Here is a 22,954-nt window from a genome sequence, read left to right as displayed (position 1 = left end):
ACGAATGCTTGACCAGAGTCTGGGTCTTTGTGCAAGTGACTTGAATGTTTGTGAAACCCCTAGGGCACAAGGAACAAATTTTTTAATGCGAAGGTCATTAAAGAAAATCTTCGAATGTTTAGAGCGATAATTATTCATGTTTAATATTGCATGCAGGACGTAATAACAACAGATATTAAAATAAATAGCAAAACAGTTAATAAAAAAGCACCTTTGTTATCATTTTATCTTAAAATCATGTATTCAATATTATGTTCCTTTTTACGTTAGTAATTACAGCAGCTTCGTTTTATGATGTTATAAAGATGATTAAACAAATAAGGTCCAGGTAACTTTGCCTATTTGTTCAGGTACATAAAAAGTTAGACATTCTTTAGACAAATACATATTATTATTGAATAAATAAACGACCGATACTCTTCAGTAGTATATTTGTATGGATTTGGTTATCTGACACCACGATTTTTTTTTAAAGACGCATTCTAAGCTTTTTTGAAGTACCTTAACAAATAGTGTGTAGGCTTGTGGCATCTTGAGGGAGGCCATTGTGTAACAGTGACCGTCGATAGGCTAAATTGATTCGTTTTTTAGGTCATTTGTGACTAAAGGCTGTCACTGTCACGTCACGCTAATATGAAAAATACCAAAGTTTGTGATTACGTAAGTACATAAATGTTTGTCACTATTCCACACTTGAAGCCTGAACTAAATATTGTCAAAATTTCGTATCTCGACGCCGTTAAACGTATTATTCTTTTAGGTATGATCAATATTTTGGAAAACTAGTCTAAAGGCCTACTGCCACTTCTTAAAGCAATATCACTGTTGGGCTTAAAAGTTCGATAAATAATATAAATTATAGCGACATGAACACAAAGAAATAGGTGAGTTTATGTAAGCATGTAAATTGATTAGCAAACGTGTTTGGAACTTTGCCCGATTGGTCATTGACTGATGTCGGTATCTTGGTATGCAGTGACATTCTTTCAGCCCTACAACACGTGGTGATACAACCATCCCTAGATAACTGTCATTTTTGTAACATGACAGAAATCGCTCGAGTGACATTCTTATGATTCCGTTATAAAGGGTCCGGGTAATAAAGGAACCCTATTATTCAGGTGCCGCTGTCTGCCTAAGCCCTTCTGTTACCAGGCTGTATATCATAAACTGTCATAGCTACACAATTGAAATATTTGTGTTGCAGTTATAACAATAAAAATAGAGGTTAAGTAACGATTTGTACGGTTATAAATTTGATGGGTATGTTTTCCGATTTGCTTTTTCTTTAGCCTATTTGTATATAGCCCTCAGAGTTGCGAGTTCGACTTGTATTTGTAACGACAGAAATCGCTTTTGTTTATAGAAGTGACATTTTTGGGCAGTGTCGTAACTTGGATTAGTCACTACACAATACACGTTACATTTTAGTGATTCGATCGGCATCAATGGTTGTCAAAATGTCACTTGTCTAGGAAGTATTCCGGAAATAGATGTTTGCATGTAAATTATAAATTAATTATGTACATTTTTAAATGTATCTTTTATACAAATTTACTTTTATATTTCGCATAAATTACGCGTATGCTATATGCACAGTATATTGATGAATTGGGCATATTTTAGAATAGAATGTCATAATGTAAAATACAGATTCTGATCTAGAATTTTAGTTTGCTTCAATTTGTTGTGAAGGAATTATAATGAAATATGGTTTTAATACATTATGTATCTTGCAGGTGCATATTAAATAAAACATAGCATATATGTTGATCACATTGTATTCTTTAGAGTATAACCCTGTACTTCATGTATTTAGAATTAGGTATTACAATACAACATTGTTTATGGGAATTACATAATGATACAAATATGTACGTATTGAGTTGAGAATTATGCAGTTCAGTTATGTACCTAACACTAGACTTCTCCTTATCACATTTCAATATTTTACATTTTACACAAGGTACTAAGGAACAAATCACGGTTTCTATACTGAGATACATAGATTATGGCATACACATTACAGTGGACACATCCAAGTTCACCATGGGATGGACCAGGCCAAGCCGCTGGTCCACAGCAGACATACAATTCACTGTACTTGTTACGGACATCACTCGCTTGACATAAATTCCAATTACTGACCACACAGATCCGGTAAAAATAAATTACCAAAAATAAATAAAATGTGATGTAACTTTAATCTAACAAATGTACAAATCTTTCTAAAACAAAAGCAACAATTAACCACTGTTCGTTCAAAACTAACATTATAGCAATTAAAATAAAAACTTAATACTATATTAACTATAAACACACATTCGAAAATTCAGTCGCACTCAAACAGACTAATATACACTGGTAAAACGTAAACATTCACCAAATTAAAGCTTTCGAGTATGAGGGAGGGATGGGGCTCAGAACTTGAGCTTGGGATTGAGTTCGTGCGCGCGGCCGCCCCAGTCCAGCCGGTAACAGCGAGTCCGCCACGAGATCTCCGGGCTGAGGAGCGCCGCGGCCAGCACGAAGGGCGCGCAGCACTCGCTCCACACCCAGCCTAGCAAAAACTGCACTTTGGTGAACGGCGGCGAGCCGTTCTGCACTGACCGGAGCATCAGCCAGTCCGAGAGGAACCACACGAGCACATGCACCAGGAAGAAGGGCAGCGGCTCCGCGCCGAACAGCTGGCCCGCCGCCCAGGCCGCGCCCGCGCCCAGCGGCATGCACTCCGTCAGCGGCTCCAGCAGCGCCATGGTGGGCACCATGGCGATGCGCAGGCGCGCCCAGCGCCGCAGCCGCGCCTGCAGCGCGCCCACCGAGCGCGTGCCCGAGTTCTGCAGCGCCGGCAGCGACGCCACGCGCATCCGCCAGCCGCGCGACACGATGTCCTTGGCCATGAAGTAGTCCTCGGCCAGGTAGTCGGCGAAGGCGCGCAGCCCGCCCGCCTCCTCCAGCGCGCAGCGCCGCACCAGCGACGACATGCCCACGTGACAGTTGATGCCCAGGAAGTCCGCGCCGAGGTACAGGCGCGCCTGCGCCGTGCCGAACAACACCTTCTCGTAGACACCGGCGAAGCCCTCGGCGTCGCAGGTGAACGGCATCTGGTGCACGATCGCGACGTCGTCCCGCATATGCTGCACCATGTCCAGTAGGGAGTCGTCTCGCATGCGGATCCCCGCGTCGCTGATCAGCACCATCGGGTATTTTGCCGCCAAATAGGCCGGTTGCATGTTGTTGATCTTGGGGTTGACACCGACTCGTAACCCGCCCGTAAACAGACGAGCGTCTATGTGAGGATGTTTATGAATGAGGCTGTTCACTAACATGACCGCAGGGTCGTGCTCATTTTCCACACAGAACAATAACTCATACGATGGATAGTCCAGAGTGAAAAACGTTTCCAGGTTTGAGAAGAGATTCGGATCGACACCTGTGAGCGGCTTCAGTATAGAAACACCGGGGTACGGCTGTTCAGGCGGTGACCGGTCCACTGTTCGATGAAGCTTCCACTTTGAGTAAGAGTAAGCCATTATGTGTATTAACCACAGACACACCCACGCGACAATAAAAAATATGGCAAAACCATACACCGTATACACCATAGGCATCATAATTGTATCCTTATGTAGTTGTCGCGTTCGGGCCGCATAATATCGACTGGTTTCTTGTTGGAGACGTGCGCTATGACGCGATCATAACACTGAACTGAATGTGCGATAAAAAAGAAGAAACGTAAAGATTGAACACTCCGTAAAATTATTCAACATTTTATATCAATGCGTTATCTATAAAGTATTATCATTTCGAGAAGATTTTAGCCGTAAATTACTTTTTAGTCGCTGAATGGACCCCACAGAGCGACCACACAGACAAGACAAATCGAAAATCCTTCACACGACAAACTTCAAGCGTCACTGTTACCAACCTGCCAACCTGACCGATCTAGTATGAAGTTACGAGCGAACAATAGCTCTTAAAACGTTTCATTGTCGTCAACTTTAAATGAACGAGAATTTTAAAACATTATCATTTAGTATTTAGTGATATTAATAGAAACTAGTATGAAGAATAAATATATTATCAACAATTTAATGAAAAACTTAAAGAAGTAACGTGTAAAATCATGTCAATTAATTTGAGAAATACAAAGAAATATTGTGCGAAACTAAACGTAAAATCTGTTTAAATTGATTTTCCTGCGTGTTACTGTTAGGAGCGCATTTATTACAATAGGTTAGTTTTTTAATCGAATTTCATAACTTTGAAACATATTTAAAAATTATTTCAAATATATGAATATTTTAAATGAATGAAAACAGCATCATCCCTATTACACTTAGCAATCTTTCGTAATGGGGATATCGAATACATTTTTATATTATAGTTTTAACATTACATCTAGAGTAAACACACCCTAACCGGAAATGCCAAACTAACAAAACATGCCGTCAATTCGGAAAATAAGCGTCTTTTCAAATTGTTTCGCGCCTCGCGGCAATTTCTGGTAAAAATATTTATTCCTAATGGAATAACTAGAATTCCAATATCTTTAAAATGGATATCGGAAAGTTATTAAAAAGTGTTCATAGTTTGAATGAATACATATCAATTACTCAAGATGCTGCTGAAAAATGTAGAACTTCAAAAATACAATTGAATTTGTCGGCTGTTCTTGCGCTAAAGAAAATTCGATCGTTAGAAATTGAGGTGCTTGATTTTAATTGCTTAATAGTTCTACGTTATAATTGATATTTTCCTATATTGTATATGTTGCATAATTATTGTATTTTACAGTATTTCAACAAAACTGACGAAAATGGTATTGCATGCCTTATATTCGAGCGTATGTTAACTTTACCGACGTCGAAAACATGGGGAGTTCTAAGTAAGGAACTTGTGAATCTGCTGCAGTACTGGCTTGATGCTATTAGGAAACATTTAGTGAGGCATAATCTACAATGGTGGAGTTTCTTAAAATTATTGCTCAGATTTATTAAGGTAAGGTTTATACGTGGAACTTTGAAGAAAATTATGCTTATATTTTTTTTTCATTTTCATTGCGCAAGTTGCGCTCTATAAAAAAAAATTGTATGATGGGAAGAATGTCATAACATACACATAGGAGTTACACCCAGGGGATACTGTTCTATGTTAAATAAAGCCTTATTTATTTATACTTTTCTGCACATAAATACACACGCTTGGACAATATGTTCTTGGAAAATTCATGTTTTGAAAGCTTTTAGCAGTTACTCTAAAATACAAGCAAGATTGAAAACCATCCATAAAATTAGGTATTCCATAGACTTTTCAATTCTACCAATCTTACATAATAAGCATGCATTTAAATATTCCAACAGAAAAATATCAAGTTATTGAGCAAACATTGTCAAGATAGTCAAATAAAATAATATTTTTTATGCTTATAATTCAACATTCACAGGAAATCTGTCACAAAGACAGTTCTCTTCCCAATGTCCTAGTGGAATACACCTCAGAGTGCCTGCTAGACTTGGCCACTAACAGCCGTCCAGATGCCACCCAGCGGCATGAGATCCTGCACTGTTTCAACTTATACTGCTCCGAGTCCAGCCGGGAGATCAGATATGCTCTCCGGAATAAGTTTGCACACTTCTTGTAAGTTTAAATTTGTTGCAAGATGCTTATTTTTTTAGATCTCTTCAATGCGTCTACATATTAAGTGTAATACAAGTAAGTTATAGAAAACAATTTCTTAAAACACTTTATAAATATATTGTGAGTAATATGCAAACTAGTTATCATTGAATTATTTCAGCATAATTTTAACTTAGGGTTTTTACTGTTTAGGGTTTAACACTGACTAATACACTTGAATATGTCTCAATGGCCTGATAATGAGAACGTTATATGCTTGAATAACCAATAGATAAGGTAACATGCCTAATAAATGAATGATTCTGAACAGCCACCTGAAAAAGTTAGTCATAGCTTAGTCATAAATAGGAATACTGAAGAAAAATAGTCAATATAAACTATTCTTTACCTAATTGAAGTGAAATGTTGTAGTGGCTCTAAAAAATAAATGTGGGTGTCCATTTGTCCATGAGGATTCCCCCTCTAAAACAAAAAATATATTGCCTATAAGGAAATCCAACAGAGGGTCTACTATCAATTCTTATAGTAATATAGTTTACAGAAGCCTCTTTCACCCCTTTTATAATACTACTTTAAGCCCTAATCTAAGTAGATATAAAAACCATATTAATACAATAAATACAATGGTGATAATATTAGTGAGAGTACTCAGAGTACTTACTCTCACAAATATTATCACCATGTATTCCAAAATATCGATGACTTTTTTATTGAAGTCGGGGCTTCCGAAAAGCGTCATATCAGTGATTAGATAATATTATATAGTAAGTAATCCGATCGTTGTAGTAAATGAAGATAAGCTGAGATTGTAGTAGGAAATTATACATTCATATCAACAATGTAAACAACAGCGTTTATTTGTGCAGTGTCCGGGGGTTCCCAAACTTTTTTGTCCGTTTACGACCTTGTACGTTTAGACTTTGAGCTTACCATACAATATTTTAAAACAATTGTAGTATTGTTGTTGGGTTAGTTAACAATAATGGCCGTAACTCGTAAGATAGACAATATAGGGACACGGCGAAATAAACGCTGCGATCACTGAAAATTATATTTAGTTAATATTGTTACCAGCGAAAGCCCATGGTTTCCGATAATACTTAATAGGGGATAGACTTACGAATACCTTAAAGTTTTTTCTTTCTGGGAAGCTAACATTTTTATATACTAAGTTTTTTAAGAATCTTTGGATGTTTCGTTAGACTTTCCCGTATAGACATGGATATTCGATTTAGGTTGGTTAATTTCGATTATTATGTAGGTAGAGTTATCGAGCGTGCCCTACATGTCAATATATCTTACACTCTTTAAAAGACAGTTATCCATTCAGCAAATGTTTCTTCCATAGTGTCAAGCTATCAACCTACATGGCTAGCTGTGGCCACCTGCCGACCCAGTACAGCATTATGGAGACATTACTCCGATGGCTGCTGCCACGCCAAGATCGGAACCTTAGGGTTGCATCCGCAGCCAAGTGGTTCCCGCCAGCGCTGTACGAAGAGAAAGATGTGGAGATATTTCTGGAGAGACCCTGGGTTAACTTCTTTCAGGTAAGAGGGGAAAAATAGTTTTAAAATACTTGATGTCTTCTTAAGTTTTCCGTATTGAGTACAACCAAAGTTTTTGATCCTCATGGAATAATCCTCATGCTATTGTAGGCTCGTGATGCCACGACGAGCTTGGAGCATTCGAGCTTCTGTTAGTGATGGCCTCAGTCATTGGATGGATTGATCTAGACTCTTTAGGCATTTTACTTTACCTAAAATAAAACCTAGTATTCCAGTGAACGCAATATTAACCAAGTTTCGTGGTCTTTCTACAGGATGCAAGGGATTTCTTGAACGCACACAATGGCAGGCAAAACCTTATCACATCAGTTGTATGCAGAAGGCTAACTGTTGGGAAAGTTGTCGTCATCTCTGTAAGTACTTCAAAAACACTTAATAAGATATTGCTTCAAAAGACATTAATTAAATGCTGCTCTACAACGCCATCTATTAGTAATATCCCTGAAAGGAAAGTTCTTAATTAAGTACAATTATGCATAAAATAATTCTTCTGCATAATTCTCTTCCCAGGGTGAAGAGCGTCAAGAGTCGTGGCTCGACATAAACTCAGCCGACCGGAGTGTGACGGTGCTGATGGACCCGCGAGTGCTGGAGGCCTTCGGCTGCGGAAACCTCAAGACCTTCGAGACGCTGGTCATCACCGAGGACAACACGGAGACCGCTAAGCTGCATATGTATGTTATTTAAACTGATATATGTATATTTATATAAGTTACTAATTGTAAAAATAGTTGTATAATGGGCTGGTTCCATGCGAACTAGCTGCAGTGTGACAATTAATTTTTACATACGCTATCTAATATATCACTCATCACTATCGCGTATGTATATATAGTTTCGCTAAAACTCGAAACGGCTGGACCCATTTGGCTTATTTTAGTCTTGAAATATTCGTAGTACTCCAGGGAAGGTTAAACAGTGATAAAATAGGTATCAGTTGCATGTAAAATGTATTTTTGTCTGCATTATTATCATCGACTGTTAGGCGATACATAGTTCGCCGGGACAGCTAGTACCTTATAGTAGTTATAGTAGCTTATTTTCTTTGCATCAGTGCACACACAACCTTATTCTGGAGCTATGATTTAAAGTCTCATAACCTAATAAACAGTTTTTGTGTAACTACCGCACTACCCCGCAGCCAGTCGTCCCGCCTGCTGGTCTCGCTGCGCCTGCTGGCGGCCCCCGGCGTGCGCGCCCCGCTCGCGCGCCCGCTCGCGGCCTGTGACGTCACCGCGCACCTCGCCTCGCGCTGTGACGTCACCAAACTCGACGCCGCGCTCAGGAACGTCTTCGATGAAAAGTATCAGGTGGGTTCATACTGATGACTGATGGCTTACTTATATCTTTTCGAACAACTTTCGAACCGATGCGATGCAAACATACACACACCATGTATTTTGTAAGGACTGGAGACTCGAGAAAGACATGCGATATGCTATCGTCAATACGCTAAAATGCTTTTACATATGACTTAAAATAAAAATTTAAAAAAAATCTGATCGACTTCAATCGAAGAAAACAATTTAGGTTGCTTTGTTTATTTTATTAAAATCCGTTTATATAATTGAGGTTGGTTGGTTTAAAAAAAAAATAAGATTAAAATAAAGATAAAATCAAAACTAAAGCATTGATGTACTTATATTTTTTATGTTCTGCTTGATGGCGTCATATCACCGGTTCTAGTTATTTGCCGATACCTGAACAATTCTGTTATCTGTCGGCGAATAATAAAACAAATAGTTTTGAACGGTTGGCTTCCTATCTACAATCAAAACAATTCTTACAATAACAAAATACCTTGAGTTGCTACTGTGACGTTTTTAAATTGCCTGGAAAACGGTCTATTTTTTTTTTTTTTGATTTTGAATATTTCAGAGACTTTTGGATTTAGATAAGAGTTTGGAGTTATCGCCGGTCAAGACAGACCACGTGAACAAGAATTCTGTGAGTAATTTATGTACTTTGTATCTTAAAGTATAATGCGATTGTATTTCCATTTTATGACTTATTTTAGAAGACACGTTGAAACGACGACTCAAATCGCTCGGATTTCTCTTTTAGGGATAAAACCCTAGTTTAAATTATTGTGGGGGGTGGCCCCTTTTATAATTCGATTCTGTTCTTTAAAGTTAACACATTGATCGTCAAATTATAAAATATGTATTTTTGTCGGTTACCGGGTGACCGCCATTACGTTCAAATGTTTAAATTCGACTGGACTATTCAGTCGTGCTTTGCTTGGTTTTAAACAAATATGTTACGCCCATGCACAAAGCAGCCGGAATTAGAACAAGCATTAGTGATGCACCGAGAAAAAACATACATTATAATTTTGCTATATACTATTGACCTTTTGGAAACTGCCTACTTAAAGCACTACGCTTTAAGTTATTTCTTTCTCAAACATAGTTACAGCGTTAACTTAAAGAGAAAGTTAGCATTTACGTCAAAACCATTCCATATAATTCAGATTGAGTCATATAAGTACAAAAAAACAAGTCAAAGGATACTAAACTTCCTCACGATAATAGTCGAGTGCACCTGCTATTTACGTCAAACGGAGTATATTTAGATTATTTAAGTATTCCTTATCGAGGTAAATCAAGCCGATTCTTATGCAATGACGCACGATTATATCTTATATCGTTATCTTATAACTAATTGGGACGCTTCGTTGCTATTATTTAGGATAAACTCTATAGACTTCCGACGAAAGGGGTGCATAAATCTGCATTTACAAATACATATATTACTTATAAATTTTTATAATAATACAATAACATAAAAACACCGTCTTAAATGACGTAAAAACGCATCAGATTTTACTAGACATCAATACATATGTGACTGTTGCCGTATTGTTGACAGCTGTTAATAATAAACTTCCGAAATGTGTATTTAAGTTGTCAAATTTCTAAGAGTGAGGGTAGTTGGGGATATTTTTTAATATAATCGTATTTTGTTCAGGAGCAAGACTCTAGGTTTTCGCACCCAGTTGAAGTGAAACGACGTACACATTCAGGTATTTATTTGTTGTTAAAATATTATTATTTATTATTGTTGTATCAAATAAATACAAAAAAAAAATAGTTTATCTCGATTAATGTGTAGGTAATCAAGATCTGCATAACACTACAAAGACGGTTTAGGATATACAAGCTTATATAATCATAACTGGTTTTCTTGTTAGGATACATTTAACCTGTTTTGGTACTAACTAACATATGAATTTTATATATTTTATTATTACAGCAAGTAATAGAATTCATTCTATAAAGTTATTTAAAGTTGAATTTCATGTGATAATATTAGTAAAAATATATATTTTGTATGAACACTGTATTATGCAGTATTCATTATGTCTGACTATGTATATTATAGCTACGTTTACCTATGTAATAATAAGAAATAATGTTCTCAGGATACATAGTGAAATCTCGTCAGAACCTCGCTTGTATGTCACCGTCTACAGCATCTACTAGCTCGTTAGCACAGGTAAGTGGTAAAGACTATGCCTGGGGGTTTGCCAAAACGCTCGGTGAAGCAGTCAAAGCATGCGCTCAGAGTAACAGTAGACCACGATAAAAACACAAACATGTTGTATAGTATACCACACAAAGCTTACAGAATAGACAGTGGCATTTATATCTTCACAGTTTTGTATAAATTGAATCAAATTATGATAGGATTTTGAACCCAAAGAGTGGGTTGAGTTTGGAGTAGGGATTTTCCAGAGGCTTTTTGTCCAACTGTGGGACATACCAGGTTAGATTAAAAAAAATACTCGTGGGGCAGTCCTTTTTTATCTAGACGGCTATGCAAGCAAATACTAGCCGCTGCTGGTGAAATCCTCTTTTCATTTAAAGATAAAGAGGTCATTCATTTTATTTATTTATTCCAGCTTCACGAAAAGCTAGCTGCCTTACCGCATTACAAATATGATAAGGAACCAGTAAGCGTGTGTGCGCTCCCCGAGCTATCCATAGTGACAGAATACAGTGAGGCCGACAACCAAAGCAACAACACTACACTCAAATTCAAACCTTACGGCGTGTGCCAGAAGAACTTAAATAAACTGGACCGAAAGTCCCAGAGCGATCCAGAAAGTTCTAGAAAGTCTAAAGGGAGACGCCTGTCAGCTGTAAACGAAGATGCAAGTACCGCCAGTTGTTTACTCGTCGCTACGATCGGTTCTACAGACGATTCTATCATAAATGATACAGTGGAACGGCTATCGAAAAGCAAGGACTATAATCCGGATAATATCGTCGATTTGTTGGTACATGAAGCCTTGCAAGCTAAAGAAAATAAAGAGAAAACGGATAGAATTGATAGCGGGATTAATACGGGAGAAAAGAAGTCTGATTTGGAGGAGAATAGTGAGGCTATTGAGAATACTCCTAACGCTGATGAGGTCAAAATAAATAAGGTTAAAAAAATCACGTCAAAAGTACTCTCGTCGACTTCAGACGAGTCTAATACCGAGGCTATCAATGAAACTCCCTGTTTTGTTAATACAAGGAGGAAAATAAGAAGAACACCCAAAACAGACCCCATACATAAACAGTCCTTTGACGAACAAGTCGTGGAAGAATTCTTTTCTCAACACTTCACTGAGAATAAGGAAACTCGCGAAATCATTATTAGTCCAACTCTTGCCAAAAAAATAAATGAGACTAGTTCTGAAGCCAGTGACTTCGTTGACGGTTTCGAATTGATTGATGAAGTAGAAGAGAATATTGTGACGTACGATTTCAATAATATTGAGGTTATAGAATGCCTGAATAGTATGGTCGATAAAGTTTGTGATGTGTTCGATAAATGCACTAAGTATTTAAACGAAGATGAAATAACTGCGGATCCTGAAGAGAATATGCCATTAAAAGATATTATGAACACTATACAGGATATTGAATCTACAAAAGATACTGCAAGTAAGAAGAAACCTATTAAATTGAAATATAAAGCGGCTAAAAAAGGTAAAACTCGTGCCGCGAAACGTAAGAACAAACTTGAATTGGAACCGACGTTTAAAATGTCGACTATTATAGAAGATGCGGGCTTAGAAAGTGCTGCGGAGAAAACTGTAGATCACATTATTAATGAACCAAAAGAAATAATAACGAATAAAGAAATAAGCGAGGTTTTCTGTCCCGATGTAGCATCGACAAGCGTTGAAAAGCCAAAAGATATACCTAACGATGCAGACCTAACAACGCCACAGGTGCGACGAAAACGTAAACTTTACTCACCGAAAGACGAACAATTAGCTGAAGATTCTTATATCCCAGAGGAGCTACCGCAATCCACCATAAAGGTGAAGAAAACGCCAAAAACAACAGCAACGTGTTACAAAGATATAGAAAAGGAACGTCAGAAGAAAATCAGATTACCGCGAACTAGACGCAATAAGAAATCTAGAACACCGTCCCCAAGAACTAAGAAACTGAACGATATATTCGACAAAGTGAAGGACTCAGCCAACAACGAGAAAGTTAAACTCGCAGATAACACCTTTGAAGTCGATATCTACAACTTCACAAGTGACAGCGACGATGACTTCAAAGAAAAGAAGATAGATATATCTAAAAGGAATAGTACTACGACGGTTGCGAGTATCGATTCCACAGCGTCCCGACGCAGACGGGCTGTCAAACGTATAGATTACACCGACTACAGGTCCTCAGATGAAAGCAATAAAGTTAAACGGAAGGTTAATAGAAAACCTAGAACTAAAAAGAAGGTTAGTGTCGAAAGAAATGAGCTTATTGATGAGAGATTACGAAAAGCTAAAGATAAAGATATCCTGAATTCATCTATGGTAGTCGAGAAAAGTAAAACGGTTGTTGAAGATCCAGATTTCGTTCAAAAACGTCCGGAAATGGAAGCAATGGACGAGCAAGGTAAAACGACTGAGAGTAGTCTGAAGAAAAAAGGAAGGAAGAACGTTAAGACTGAAAATGAAGCGAAAAATTCAAGGAAAATATTAACTAAAGCGGTCGTAGAAGTTGTTAAGAACTTTGATGATGATAGAACTGAAAGTCCTTTGCCTGGTTTGTTAGTAGAGCCAGAGGTTGAGAAACATGATGAGGTCAACGAACTCTCATCCACTATGGTCGATAAATTCAAGAAAATATACCAAGAAGGCCCAGAAAAGTACGGTAACGACTCTAATACTACACAGAACTTACTCTCAGAGATAGATAGAATCAATTTTAGTACAACCGTAGATGTCACTGAGGAAATAATTGAACAGTTAGACAAAAATAAAACTAAAAAAGGAAAGAATACTAAAATTAAAAAAAATACAAACACAAAAGCGAAAACTATCAAAAAGGAACGGAAAACAACATCAAATACTTCTAATAAAGAAAACGTAGATGTTATAACTATGCTCGAAATTTCTGATGTGAAATCTGAACGATCTATAGAGACTGTAGGGATAACAGGGCATGGGGAGTTAGAGGAGGCTCCACCCAGCCCGAAGTTAATAGGAGAGAGGCTCGAACCGCGAAACTTAGAAGTCGACGACCTAGATCACTCCATGAAGGACTACTTTAACAAACTTACCAAGAACATGAATGAATCTCATAATAGGGACTCTAGTTCGAATAAAAATGAAAGTATCGTCAGGTCCCCCTCTCCAGTCGTTTCCATAAAACGGCTATCCCCCGAAGATATTAGTCGTTGGCTGCCTTCAAGACGTACCTCAGATTCCGATGAGTCCTACGCAAGTGCTAAATCTGTTAAACAAATTGAAAATGTTACTAAACCCAATAGTAAAGAGAAATCATTACATAATGATAGTAATTCTAAGTCGCAAAGTCGGTCCAAGAAATACGATGATTCCGATTCTGATTGCAGTATTCAAGCTAAAGATCAAAGACTTAAGAAAACTAAAATTGAAGCTAAGAAAACTGAAAAACCAAAAAAAGTAAAAAAGCAAACTTCGTTAATATCTCCTATTAAATTATTTGATGATTTAATATCGAATGCTGATAAACAATCCGAATCGACTTTGTCAGACGATGAAGAATATATGAAAGAAATAATACATACTCTATCGAAAAAGAAAGTTCAAGAACCAAAAATCTACTCTCCAAAGCTCCCCGAAGCTCCCAAAAAGCGGACTACCGCGAAACCGATCGATTTTGCTGAACAAAAACGAACAAAATCAATCGATTCCGTATCGAGTCTTTCAAAATACAGTACGTCTACAAAAATAGATGATTCTAGAAGGTTGAAGAGGAAATCTGTTGATGAGAGAGATGATAGCAAGAGGAAGAGGGTGGAAGTGAATAATAATGAGTTTCTGTCGAGCAGTGGAGTCACCGTGTCCAGTGTGGACGACTGGTTCAAGAGGATCGAGCCGACCGGCAGCAGAGGTCAGTAATTACTCAGATTTTAGGTCAATTTTGCATTATCATAGTGTAGTCCAGTGAAGCTGTTATAGCCTATGCTAAGATTTACAGCAAAGATCTGTTAGAAAAGCCGTACTAACTACATGAAAGTGCCTGTACCATAATTTTTGAAGCAATTTTTTGCTACGCTTACATATTTGCGGTTACGTCTTTTTACAATTCATCATCATCATCTCAGCCTATTGCCGTCCACTGCTGAACGTAGGCCTCCCCCGAAGAGCGCCAACCAATTTTTACAATTATTCTAATGAATTATTATTTTTTAGCTGAAGAAATCACTGCCTCATACCGTCACAGTGTGCAGAATGTTATGGAGAAGTTAGATACCACGCTTGTGGAGATACACAGGAATACTAGCAAGAAGTATGCATACCTTTTCTTATTTATTTTTGCCTTATATGCAGAGCGAGTGCTTCTTCAACTTCATTCATTTATATTTCTACGTTTTCAGATTCGCCCACTTATTCGTGGACGCACAGAAACACTTGAGCGATTTGAAGGAACAGCGGCGCGGCATGTACAAGCAGCTCGCGTCAGACATACTCACCGGAGTGGTCAAGATGATGGACGAAAAGTTTGCTGATCTAGATAAAAGGTAACTAAGTATAACCCTTTTTCTGAGGCGTTGTTCCAGTAGGTACATAATATTATAGTACCTACTTAGCGCAGTGAGATACATAAGGACCGTACGATGTACTCTATTTATTATAAAAAAAGTGACAGCGTGTTGTGGAAGTGGGTGGGCAATACGGGGTGCAGCCCAATCTTGCTTGGCATCGTCCTGGCGAAACAGTACAGATAACTAAAAATGACACGATCCTTGCCGAGACTTCAGCACTAGGAAGGAATCTAGTAGGTTCCGAAACTAGTCGGTAAACCTCGAGCAATAACCGTGATAAATTCATTATAAAACTATACCGTATGAAATTTATTTGGTAATGTTTGTCTCCAGATCACAAGAGTTAGACGGTGATTTCATGAAGATACTAAAAGAGCGGACTTCGGAACTGATCCGAGAAGACTGCAAGCAGAAGCGAGTCATGGTGCAGCTGTTGAGGGAAGATGTCCAGGCCGTGGTCGAGCACATGGAGAAACAGGGGCACTCTTAGATATGTGACACTTGTATATATATATATACTTATATATCACTTATCGACGATGGTGTTACCCAACCCACAAAAGCATTAAAATGGACAAGGTAACGATTTTTTTGCGATATCACAGTCACAATTATATTTGGTTGAAGAAAAACGATGTTTTCGCGTCGATTTGGAAGATAGGTAATACCATACCACCATATTGAGCATCTGCTCCATGATACACACTCGCCGAGTTAATAAAAGTAACTTAATTTTGTTTCAAGTTACCGTTAAGTTTCAAGTCATTCGCGTAATTTGATACGTATTTGTTGTCAAATATGTAATATATTTGTCATTTATGTACGATTATAAGTTTCTTTAATTTTATTTTTATTATTTTCGTCTTTACTCACTTCACTTGGAAACAGGCCGTCGGTTCTAGCTATGTGTAGGTATTACAATACATTTGTATAGTTTTTTTCAATACCTAACATACATTAAATTGTTTGAATATATCCACATTGAATTCTGAAATAGGTCGACTTTATTCGTAAAAGTCTGTATTTTGGCACATTTGACTTAAGATACACTGCGTGGAAGACGCCTTGATACCGGGAGTAGACTTTGTTAATGTACAATATCCACACCATATTACAAGCATCATCCAAATCATTACATTGATTAGCCAAATTAGGCTCCAGTCAGAGGAAAAGCATCCTTATTCTTATTTCCATGTTGTGAGAAAAGCGCGTGAATATAGTTAAATCATTACATTCGTTGTAATTTGTTAATTTTATAAATGTTTAATTCTGTTAATTTTATGAAGTGTTAACGGTGATTGTTTGTTACAATTGTTTTCTATTTATATGTAAGTAATTCATATCAAATAAGGTATGCACTTTTCAGTTATGATGTTTTCAAATTAAATTAAATACTTTTTTTTATGGTATTTTGTTTTATTTAACAACTTATTCGAAATATACCTAAATAACAACCAACATTTATCACTTATTATCTTGATATTAACTTCAGGATTTCCTTAATTAGAAATATTCTAAAATCTAAACTGATTACCAATAACTTAAAATAGAGTGCTCTATTTATAGATTTTTGCTAGGACTAAAGATTGTATATAGATTTCATAACAATATTGTCTCTCAACAATAAAACTAACTGTACTATTAATTGATTTGGCTTATTTTATTAAACAATCTGCAATGATTAAGCAACTTTTTTTTTGTGACATCACAATATTGAGTACCAATAGAGCCGTCCCTCTCGATCACATGGTAAAAAGTTATTTTACTTTTGTAATTTGTAATCATCACATTAAATAACAAAATAAGCTCTCCTGATACCTACGCCACAAAAATATCTATAGACTTTGCCATATTAAAGTTATAATGTCGTTTCACTTATATTTTCTACTGCGTGTTTTGTCAGAAACGCACAACCTGACACTGACTTAATTACAATATTAAATAAGAGCTTTCTTTACAAAAATAACAGACTGACAGTCTTCCAGTAAAATGATCCTGCTAGATGGCGCATTAATGGCAGCCAAAAATCATAAATGTATTTGTATATCTCCATAACCTTTGATTTTTAAACAATTTAGTACAATATAATTATTTAACTAACACTATTTACCATAACTATATAGTATCCTAATTTACCTAAACAGTTCATATTGTTTTAGCCATAATTTTAATCCTAGTCACCATAGGTCATTTCTATTACGTCAAATTGTTCAATCAATGGACACCACAGGTTATATTTATCAAATTGTTTACACAGCACCCACTTTATAAACTACACATTGAGTCACATCACTTTGTATCCGCTTAGTGACTAAAGCACTGTAGTATCACTGTGTAAAGTTAGTCCGATTCACCCTGGGTGTCGGTGTCCTCGCACTAGGAATCCTCTTGGGTTGTAGCCACTTGCGCCAGGAAAACCTGCTGCTGGGGCTGGTGCTGCGCTTGTTGGGATACCTGGGAATATAATTTGTGAATGAGTCATTGAAGATGAGATCTATGATAGAGATTATGTTTTTTTTGCCTTGACTTGCCTAATGCGTGTAGAAATCAATATGGAACAATTTTAACTGTGAGTTTTAGTCCTAGTTATTTAATTCTAAGTATATTGCAGAGATATTCCTTGGTTTGTATGTCATACCTGGATGATCTGTGGCGATTGTTGCGGCTGTGCCTGTATGATGATAGGCTGGTTCGGATTGTTCTGCACTTGTAGACGGATCATGTTCAACTGCGCTTGTGTTAGCTGGATCTGTAATTACAAATATGCGTTGAAATCCTGAGAAATAATATTCTTTGTGTATCTAAAATCCTTGTCTAAATATTCTGTCGACTTCTTACATTAATCCGAGCGACATTGACTAGATATAACATATCTTCTATACTAAGCAATTTTGGGAGGATATCTGTCTAAATAACAGCTTATTTGAACCACGAAAATATATAGATAAGGCTTATATTATAATGAGAAACATTTTTCATATTTTTCTAATTCCGTCATTAAAATACCAAATATGTAGAATTTATGAACTGTGAAAAGCCGGGTATCGCATTACATTACAATCTAAACAATACAAGTACTGACCGGCAACTGCTGCAGCTCGCCGGACGGCGTGACCACCTGCTGCACCAGAGTGACCGGCTGCTGGGACACAACGTTGTTGGACGTCGATCCCGAGGCCCCTGACGTCTGGAACATAATCACACATTTTAGACTTAATTATTTTTCAAGTCCTGTCCTACGATGTTGGCTTGAGATGGATTTGCCATTTAATCGGAAAATTTGGAATAACTGGAAATCAGAACTTAACTGATCATCCTCATCCCTGTATAGCATTTACTTCATCTCCTTTTTTACTTATCTTACGGAATCTTACCTATGATTGTGATGTTTAATTTTATTCTGGCTGGTAGTTCTAGAGATAAGCCCATTTGAAAAAAATGCTTGATACTAGTACTAGATTTACATATAATTAGTATAAATTACCTGTACAACTTGCGCACAAGGCTGTATCACAATTTGCGGCTGGGCAGTGGTGGAGAGCGTCGCTTGGTGCTGTTGTGCCAACTGTACAAACAATATGTGTGAGAAAGATTTATACAAATAGAATTTATAATTCCATTCAGATTCCTGCTTCCGCATAGTGAAATCGGCTTCCAGTCTCACTGGCTTCAGCTGAATGCCGAATTTACAGAGAGCGAATCTATTTGAGCTGACCTATTTTATTGGTCAACACTAACTTGTTGACTTTTTTTTTGGAAGAAGGATAAACCTATTATTGCACTCTTTTTTTAAGTGTAAATTTATAATCAATATATTCGCTAGCTGAATACACCCAGGAAATTGACCAAGTGTGCTCTCATCTGCCGGTAGGTACATATTTAATCTTTGCTTTACCTGTTCAACTTGCGGGGCTGGTCTGGGCGGGTGCTCGTAGCGCGGCTTGTGCGGCTTCACCTCGTGGCGCGGCACGATATCGATCAGGAAGTCGAACTGGTCGCACTTAGTTATCGCCATCGCTATGTCGTTCCGCTGAAATATTTGTCGAATATATGATTAGAGATTTAATTATTTCATTTGTATAGGTGAATGGCTGTACTAGCGTGTTTCCCACGGCTTTACTCATGTAATAGTTGATTTTCATAGCTTTATCTTAAAAAATGACGGTTCTTCATACATTCTTTCTTCTCTTTTTTTTACCACCTTTACACATCTGGGCAAATGCTTCCCATTAGGAAAGAATGAGAATCGGTCACTACCAAGCTAGCTCACTGCGAGTTGTTGATTACAAATTCTAATTTTCGGAATTCGAACGACGAGTCACCCCATTAAGTATGAATCTTGTAGCTGTGGAAGCGAAACAGCACACTACTCTTACAACGGCATTTTTCTTTTACAAGTGCACAATCTTACTAAAGTGTTGTCACGATGTTTCTCTTCACTATTCATCTGTTTTACCTGTAGCGTCCTCCGCTTGTTGTCCTCGGTGTGTGACCAGGCCCGCAGCGTCAGCTCGTGTATGAAGATCTCCGCGGCCTTCGCGAACAGCACCGGGGCCTCAGCCGATATCATCTTCACTTCCTCATCCAATTTCATTATCTTCTTTATGCGAGCGAGGGGCAGAGCTTGCGATTTTAGGTCGTCCTAGTGGTAAATGTATAAGGAAAATGTTATTAGACCCTCATACAATTCAATAGCGAGAGGGGACTGGACAACTTTTCAAGTTCGGGTTGACTTATAAATATTTGCCTGTATTATTAATGTTAGGCAGATGCTGGTCGAATCGGATTATCGGATGATATGCAAGAATATGTAACATGAAAGCTATTAATTTTTAAAATGATGAAATGGTCCGCGACCGAATAAATCGGCCGACTAAAGTTGAAAAAAGACAAGTATCAACAATGGCCAGCCCAAGAAGAGATGGAAGAACGAAATAAAATACTTTTAAATCGAAATTAAATACGAAAAGCTGCTTTTCAAGGAACAGTGAAAGTTAACATACTATTTTTTTTTTATAATCTCCCACTTACCGCATTAACCTTCTTAATGTCCTCGGTGACTTTCAGCCAGAACTGCTGCAGGCTCTGCTGTGCGGTCTCCGCGGGCGAGCTCTCCTCACCCACTACATCCCCGTCGACGTCCTCCGACGCAACTGAACCGCTCGTCTGGTCACTGTACGAAATAATTATAAAGCTACGCTGAAGGTACTGAGAAACGAGCAGACCGCTGCGTTGCTACCCAAGGGTGAAAACGGGTCTACCACTACGTCATTCAGCAAAGAAATATTACGGTTGTGAAGCGTGACAGCAATACACGGCCTAGAACGGCATCTCTCTTTCACACCGGCAACTATTTGACTTTAAATCGCAGCGATAGGCTCTCAGGTATGCGTGGCAAGTAGTGTAATTTAAATCGAATCGATCTGAATCGCAGATTATGCAAAGCTGATTGATGCTCTCAAAATAAAATTAATATATCAATCACGTGAATAATGTGTGTTTATTTGCTTATCAGTATCTGTTATTAAAATATTCCTTGACACCATGCAGTTGCAATACCTACTAAGATTTCGTGATAGTACACAGCTGCTGTGTTATGTTATTGAAAGTAACTAATATCTAACTGAAAACAGTATCACTTTAAAGTTAGGTTTTTAATTTAAATTGCTGATTATCTTGATAGTTTCTTTAGGAAAAGTTGAAGTAGACTGTAGGCTAGTCAGCGCACCGGAGCGTAGTCAATACCTCTTTTTATAACACGGCTTACAGGTTTTTACTTTGACAATTCAGGTATAAGGGAAGTAATCCTTCGATAAAGCAGGTTAAAAAAAAAAATATTATCGGCAAGATAAGGCATGGTGAAGTTATGATGCGCGCAAGATGGCTGGCAGGAGCTGGATGCGAAATGCCGTAGATAGATAGCAATTGGGAAGGCCTATGTCTAGCAGTGGACGAATATGGGCTGATAATGATGATGAAAACAGCTTACTAAATTTTTTAGTCACGACTTGGCTCGACCTGCGACCCTGCCGAGTTTTCAAATTCAAAGACTAAGTTTACGATTGCCTGATTGGGTCGAAAACTAGTCAGGTTTAGAGGTTAGACATATTATTTTTTACTGTTTTAGGCTATTAGGGTAACGCTGATCTATACTTCTATACTGATATTATAAAGAGGAAATATTTGATTGTTTGTTTGACACGAATAGGCTTCGAAACTACTGGTCCGATTTGATTTTCACTGTTGAGAAGCTACATTATCCTCGCTGAACATAGGCTATAATTGATTTCAAAAATATTAGGGTTCCGTAATAAAATTGCGATATTGTAGCCCAAGGTGTCATAACTTATATCTTCCAACCACGCGAACGAAATCGCGGGCAACTGCTAGTTTATTATATAATTGGCTCGTTTGTTTCGACAAACTCCATCAAATTGGCGTTCTGTTATTTTACAGCAATGTGTTAGACTACTTTTATCTCTACTTTCATTCAGACCATTTTGATCTTTTAGTTTCGTATTCATCTCTTGCACCACATTTTGAGAGAATAAAGATATCTGAATCTGATTGCTAGAGAGATGTTCGCGGTGGTCGAACATGGAGAGTTGATATGATTACCTATCTCGCTCGCTCGCTAAGGGGCGGTACCTCTACCCTAATGGACTTCGGAATTTCGGCATTTGTCTATCGGCACAGTAGCCTAGCCGTCTGACATTTGATGTATTTGCGTGTTCAGGTTCAATGTTTGCGCGGGGTAAAATTTGGTATGAAGTCGTTAACAACTATAGTCCTTTTTCAGGCCATTTAGTAAGCTAATAAGGAAATGTTTAAGATAAAAGATATTTCTTTTTTTTCGTTTGGAGTATTTACATACCATAAATAACTAAGAGGTATTTTTTTACATTTAACTGATAAGAACAGCTGTTGTAGATTTTTGGTTTGTGGGTCATTTTAAGGGTATAGTACATAGGAATAAACAAATTGAACTGCAAAATCGCAGTGTTTTGCAATTTTGAACATCCTTTATCCTGACACCGCTGCCAGCGATTCGAATGTAGCCGCCGTCGTGATGCTAATAATTCATCTTATTCATAATATTTTGTGTTTAGTTGAAAATAAAATGCAAACTACTCTATTTTTGGACTAAACATAGAGTCATATTTTTATCTTGAGTTTGATAAAAAGTTCTTATTGCGCTCTAACGGTGGCGTTGGGCAAGCGAAACTGGGGCACTAAACTATGTGCAAAAAATATCTGTAACCTTGGAACAACTGCGTATTTATAACCAAATACTACTAACATAATTAAACGCAGTAATAACAGTGGCCAAGTTACCGATTTGTTTATAAATAAATTGACTAAGATTATAATTTATTATCGGAAAAGGAACTTACGCAGGCACAAAGAAACACACGGACATCTTGTCAAGCGACACGCCGACCTCGACTTTTTCACAAATTACACCGAGTTTATAACAAATAATATTATTGTTTTTACGCGATTAGAAATACAGTAACCGCTTCCAAAGTTAATAAAACACAGTAACCAATAATCAGTGTAATATTTGGAGATCTCCAATCAACAATTACTGAAAATGCGCCCGACCCACGATTCGTCCACCGATGACCAGTCACAAGCTTGACGTTTGAGGTGTGTTACCATCTTTAACTGACACGTTAAAACTACCATTTGACCAACAACTA

At 37.5% G+C, this 22,954-nt stretch overlaps 3 protein-coding genes across 4 annotated transcripts; 1 reads left to right on the top strand and 2 right to left on the bottom strand.

The window, feature by feature from the left end:
- Positions 1 to 1,765: 1,765 nt before the first annotated feature.
- On the bottom strand, positions 1,766 to 3,949 carry LOC113494284 (ceramide glucosyltransferase-like). The gene has a single exon (XM_026872560.1). It carries the CDS (start codon positions 3,612 to 3,614, stop codon positions 2,421 to 2,423), a length of 1,194 nt encoding a protein of 397 aa, XP_026728361.1. The 5' UTR covers positions 3,615 to 3,949; the 3' UTR covers positions 1,766 to 2,420.
- Positions 3,950 to 4,275: 326 nt separating this feature from the next.
- LOC113494281 (COP1-interactive protein 1-like) lies at positions 4,276 to 16,658 on the top strand. 2 transcript variants are annotated; one of them, XM_026872553.1, is made up of 14 exons: positions 4,276 to 4,710; positions 4,798 to 5,001; positions 5,447 to 5,640; positions 6,989 to 7,190; positions 7,463 to 7,561; positions 7,719 to 7,882; positions 8,350 to 8,518; positions 9,087 to 9,155; positions 10,179 to 10,233; positions 10,633 to 10,706; positions 11,113 to 14,596; positions 14,899 to 14,995; positions 15,084 to 15,227; positions 15,585 to 16,658. In XM_026872553.1, exons 1-14 carry the CDS (start codon positions 4,558 to 4,560, stop codon positions 15,739 to 15,741), a joined length of 5,265 nt encoding a protein of 1,754 aa, XP_026728354.1. In that variant the 5' UTR covers positions 4,276 to 4,557; the 3' UTR covers positions 15,742 to 16,658. The 2 variants fall into 2 exon arrangements, with proteins under 2 accessions (XP_026728354.1, XP_026728356.1); XM_026872555.1 differs by lacking the exons at positions 4,276 to 4,710; positions 4,798 to 5,001; positions 5,447 to 5,640 and adding an exon at positions 6,296 to 6,875.
- A 283-nt stretch (positions 16,659 to 16,941) lies between these two features.
- Positions 16,942 to 22,891, bottom strand: LOC113494285 (nuclear transcription factor Y subunit gamma-like). Its single transcript, XM_026872561.1, has 8 exons — positions 22,646 to 22,891; positions 20,283 to 20,424; positions 19,708 to 19,893; positions 19,147 to 19,281; positions 18,736 to 18,816; positions 18,334 to 18,438; positions 17,890 to 18,000; positions 16,942 to 17,705 (listed from the first exon to the last, which is right to left on the bottom strand). The coding sequence occupies exons 1-8, from the start codon at positions 22,669 to 22,671 to the stop codon at positions 17,628 to 17,630; spliced, it is 864 nt and encodes a 287-aa protein (XP_026728362.1). The 5' UTR covers positions 22,672 to 22,891; the 3' UTR covers positions 16,942 to 17,627.
- Positions 22,892 to 22,954: the final 63 nt, after the last annotated feature.

Source organism: Trichoplusia ni, chromosome 5 (genome assembly GCF_003590095.1).
Source record: "Trichoplusia ni isolate ovarian cell line Hi5 chromosome 5, tn1, whole genome shotgun sequence".
In the NCBI taxonomy this organism is placed as follows: Eukaryota; Metazoa; Arthropoda; class Insecta; order Lepidoptera; family Noctuidae; genus Trichoplusia; species Trichoplusia ni.
This window is presented reverse-complemented; position numbering and strand designations above follow the sequence as displayed.

What these genes read in the sequence shown, in the direction of transcription:
- LOC113494285 (XM_026872561.1), bottom strand. Translation starts at nt 22,671, where the DNA reads ATGTCCGTGTGTTTCTTTGTGCCTGC. An exon ending in ACATTAAGAAGGTTAATGCG is followed by an intron (nt 19,894 to 20,282) that starts GTAAGTGGGAGA and finishes ATTTACCACTAG; the next exon opens with GACGACCTAAAATCGCAAGC. An exon ending in CTTGTGCGCAAGTTGTACAG is followed by an intron (nt 18,439 to 18,735) that starts GTAATTTATACT and finishes ATTATGTTCCAG; the next exon opens with ACGTCAGGGGCCTCGGGATC.
- LOC113494284 (XM_026872560.1), bottom strand. Translation starts at nt 3,614, where the DNA reads ATGATGCCTATGGTGTATACGGTGTATGGTTTTGCCATATTTTTTATT.
- LOC113494281 (XM_026872553.1), top strand. Translation starts at nt 4,558, where the DNA reads ATGGATATCGGAAAGTTATTAAAAAGTGTTCATAGTTTGAATGAATAC. An exon ending in CCTGGGTTAACTTCTTTCAG is followed by an intron (nt 7,191 to 7,462) that starts GTAAGAGGGGAA and finishes GTCTTTCTACAG; the next exon opens with GATGCAAGGGATTTCTTGAA. An exon ending in TCTTCGATGAAAAGTATCAG is followed by an intron (nt 8,519 to 9,086) that starts GTGGGTTCATAC and finishes TGAATATTTCAG; the next exon opens with AGACTTTTGGATTTAGATAA.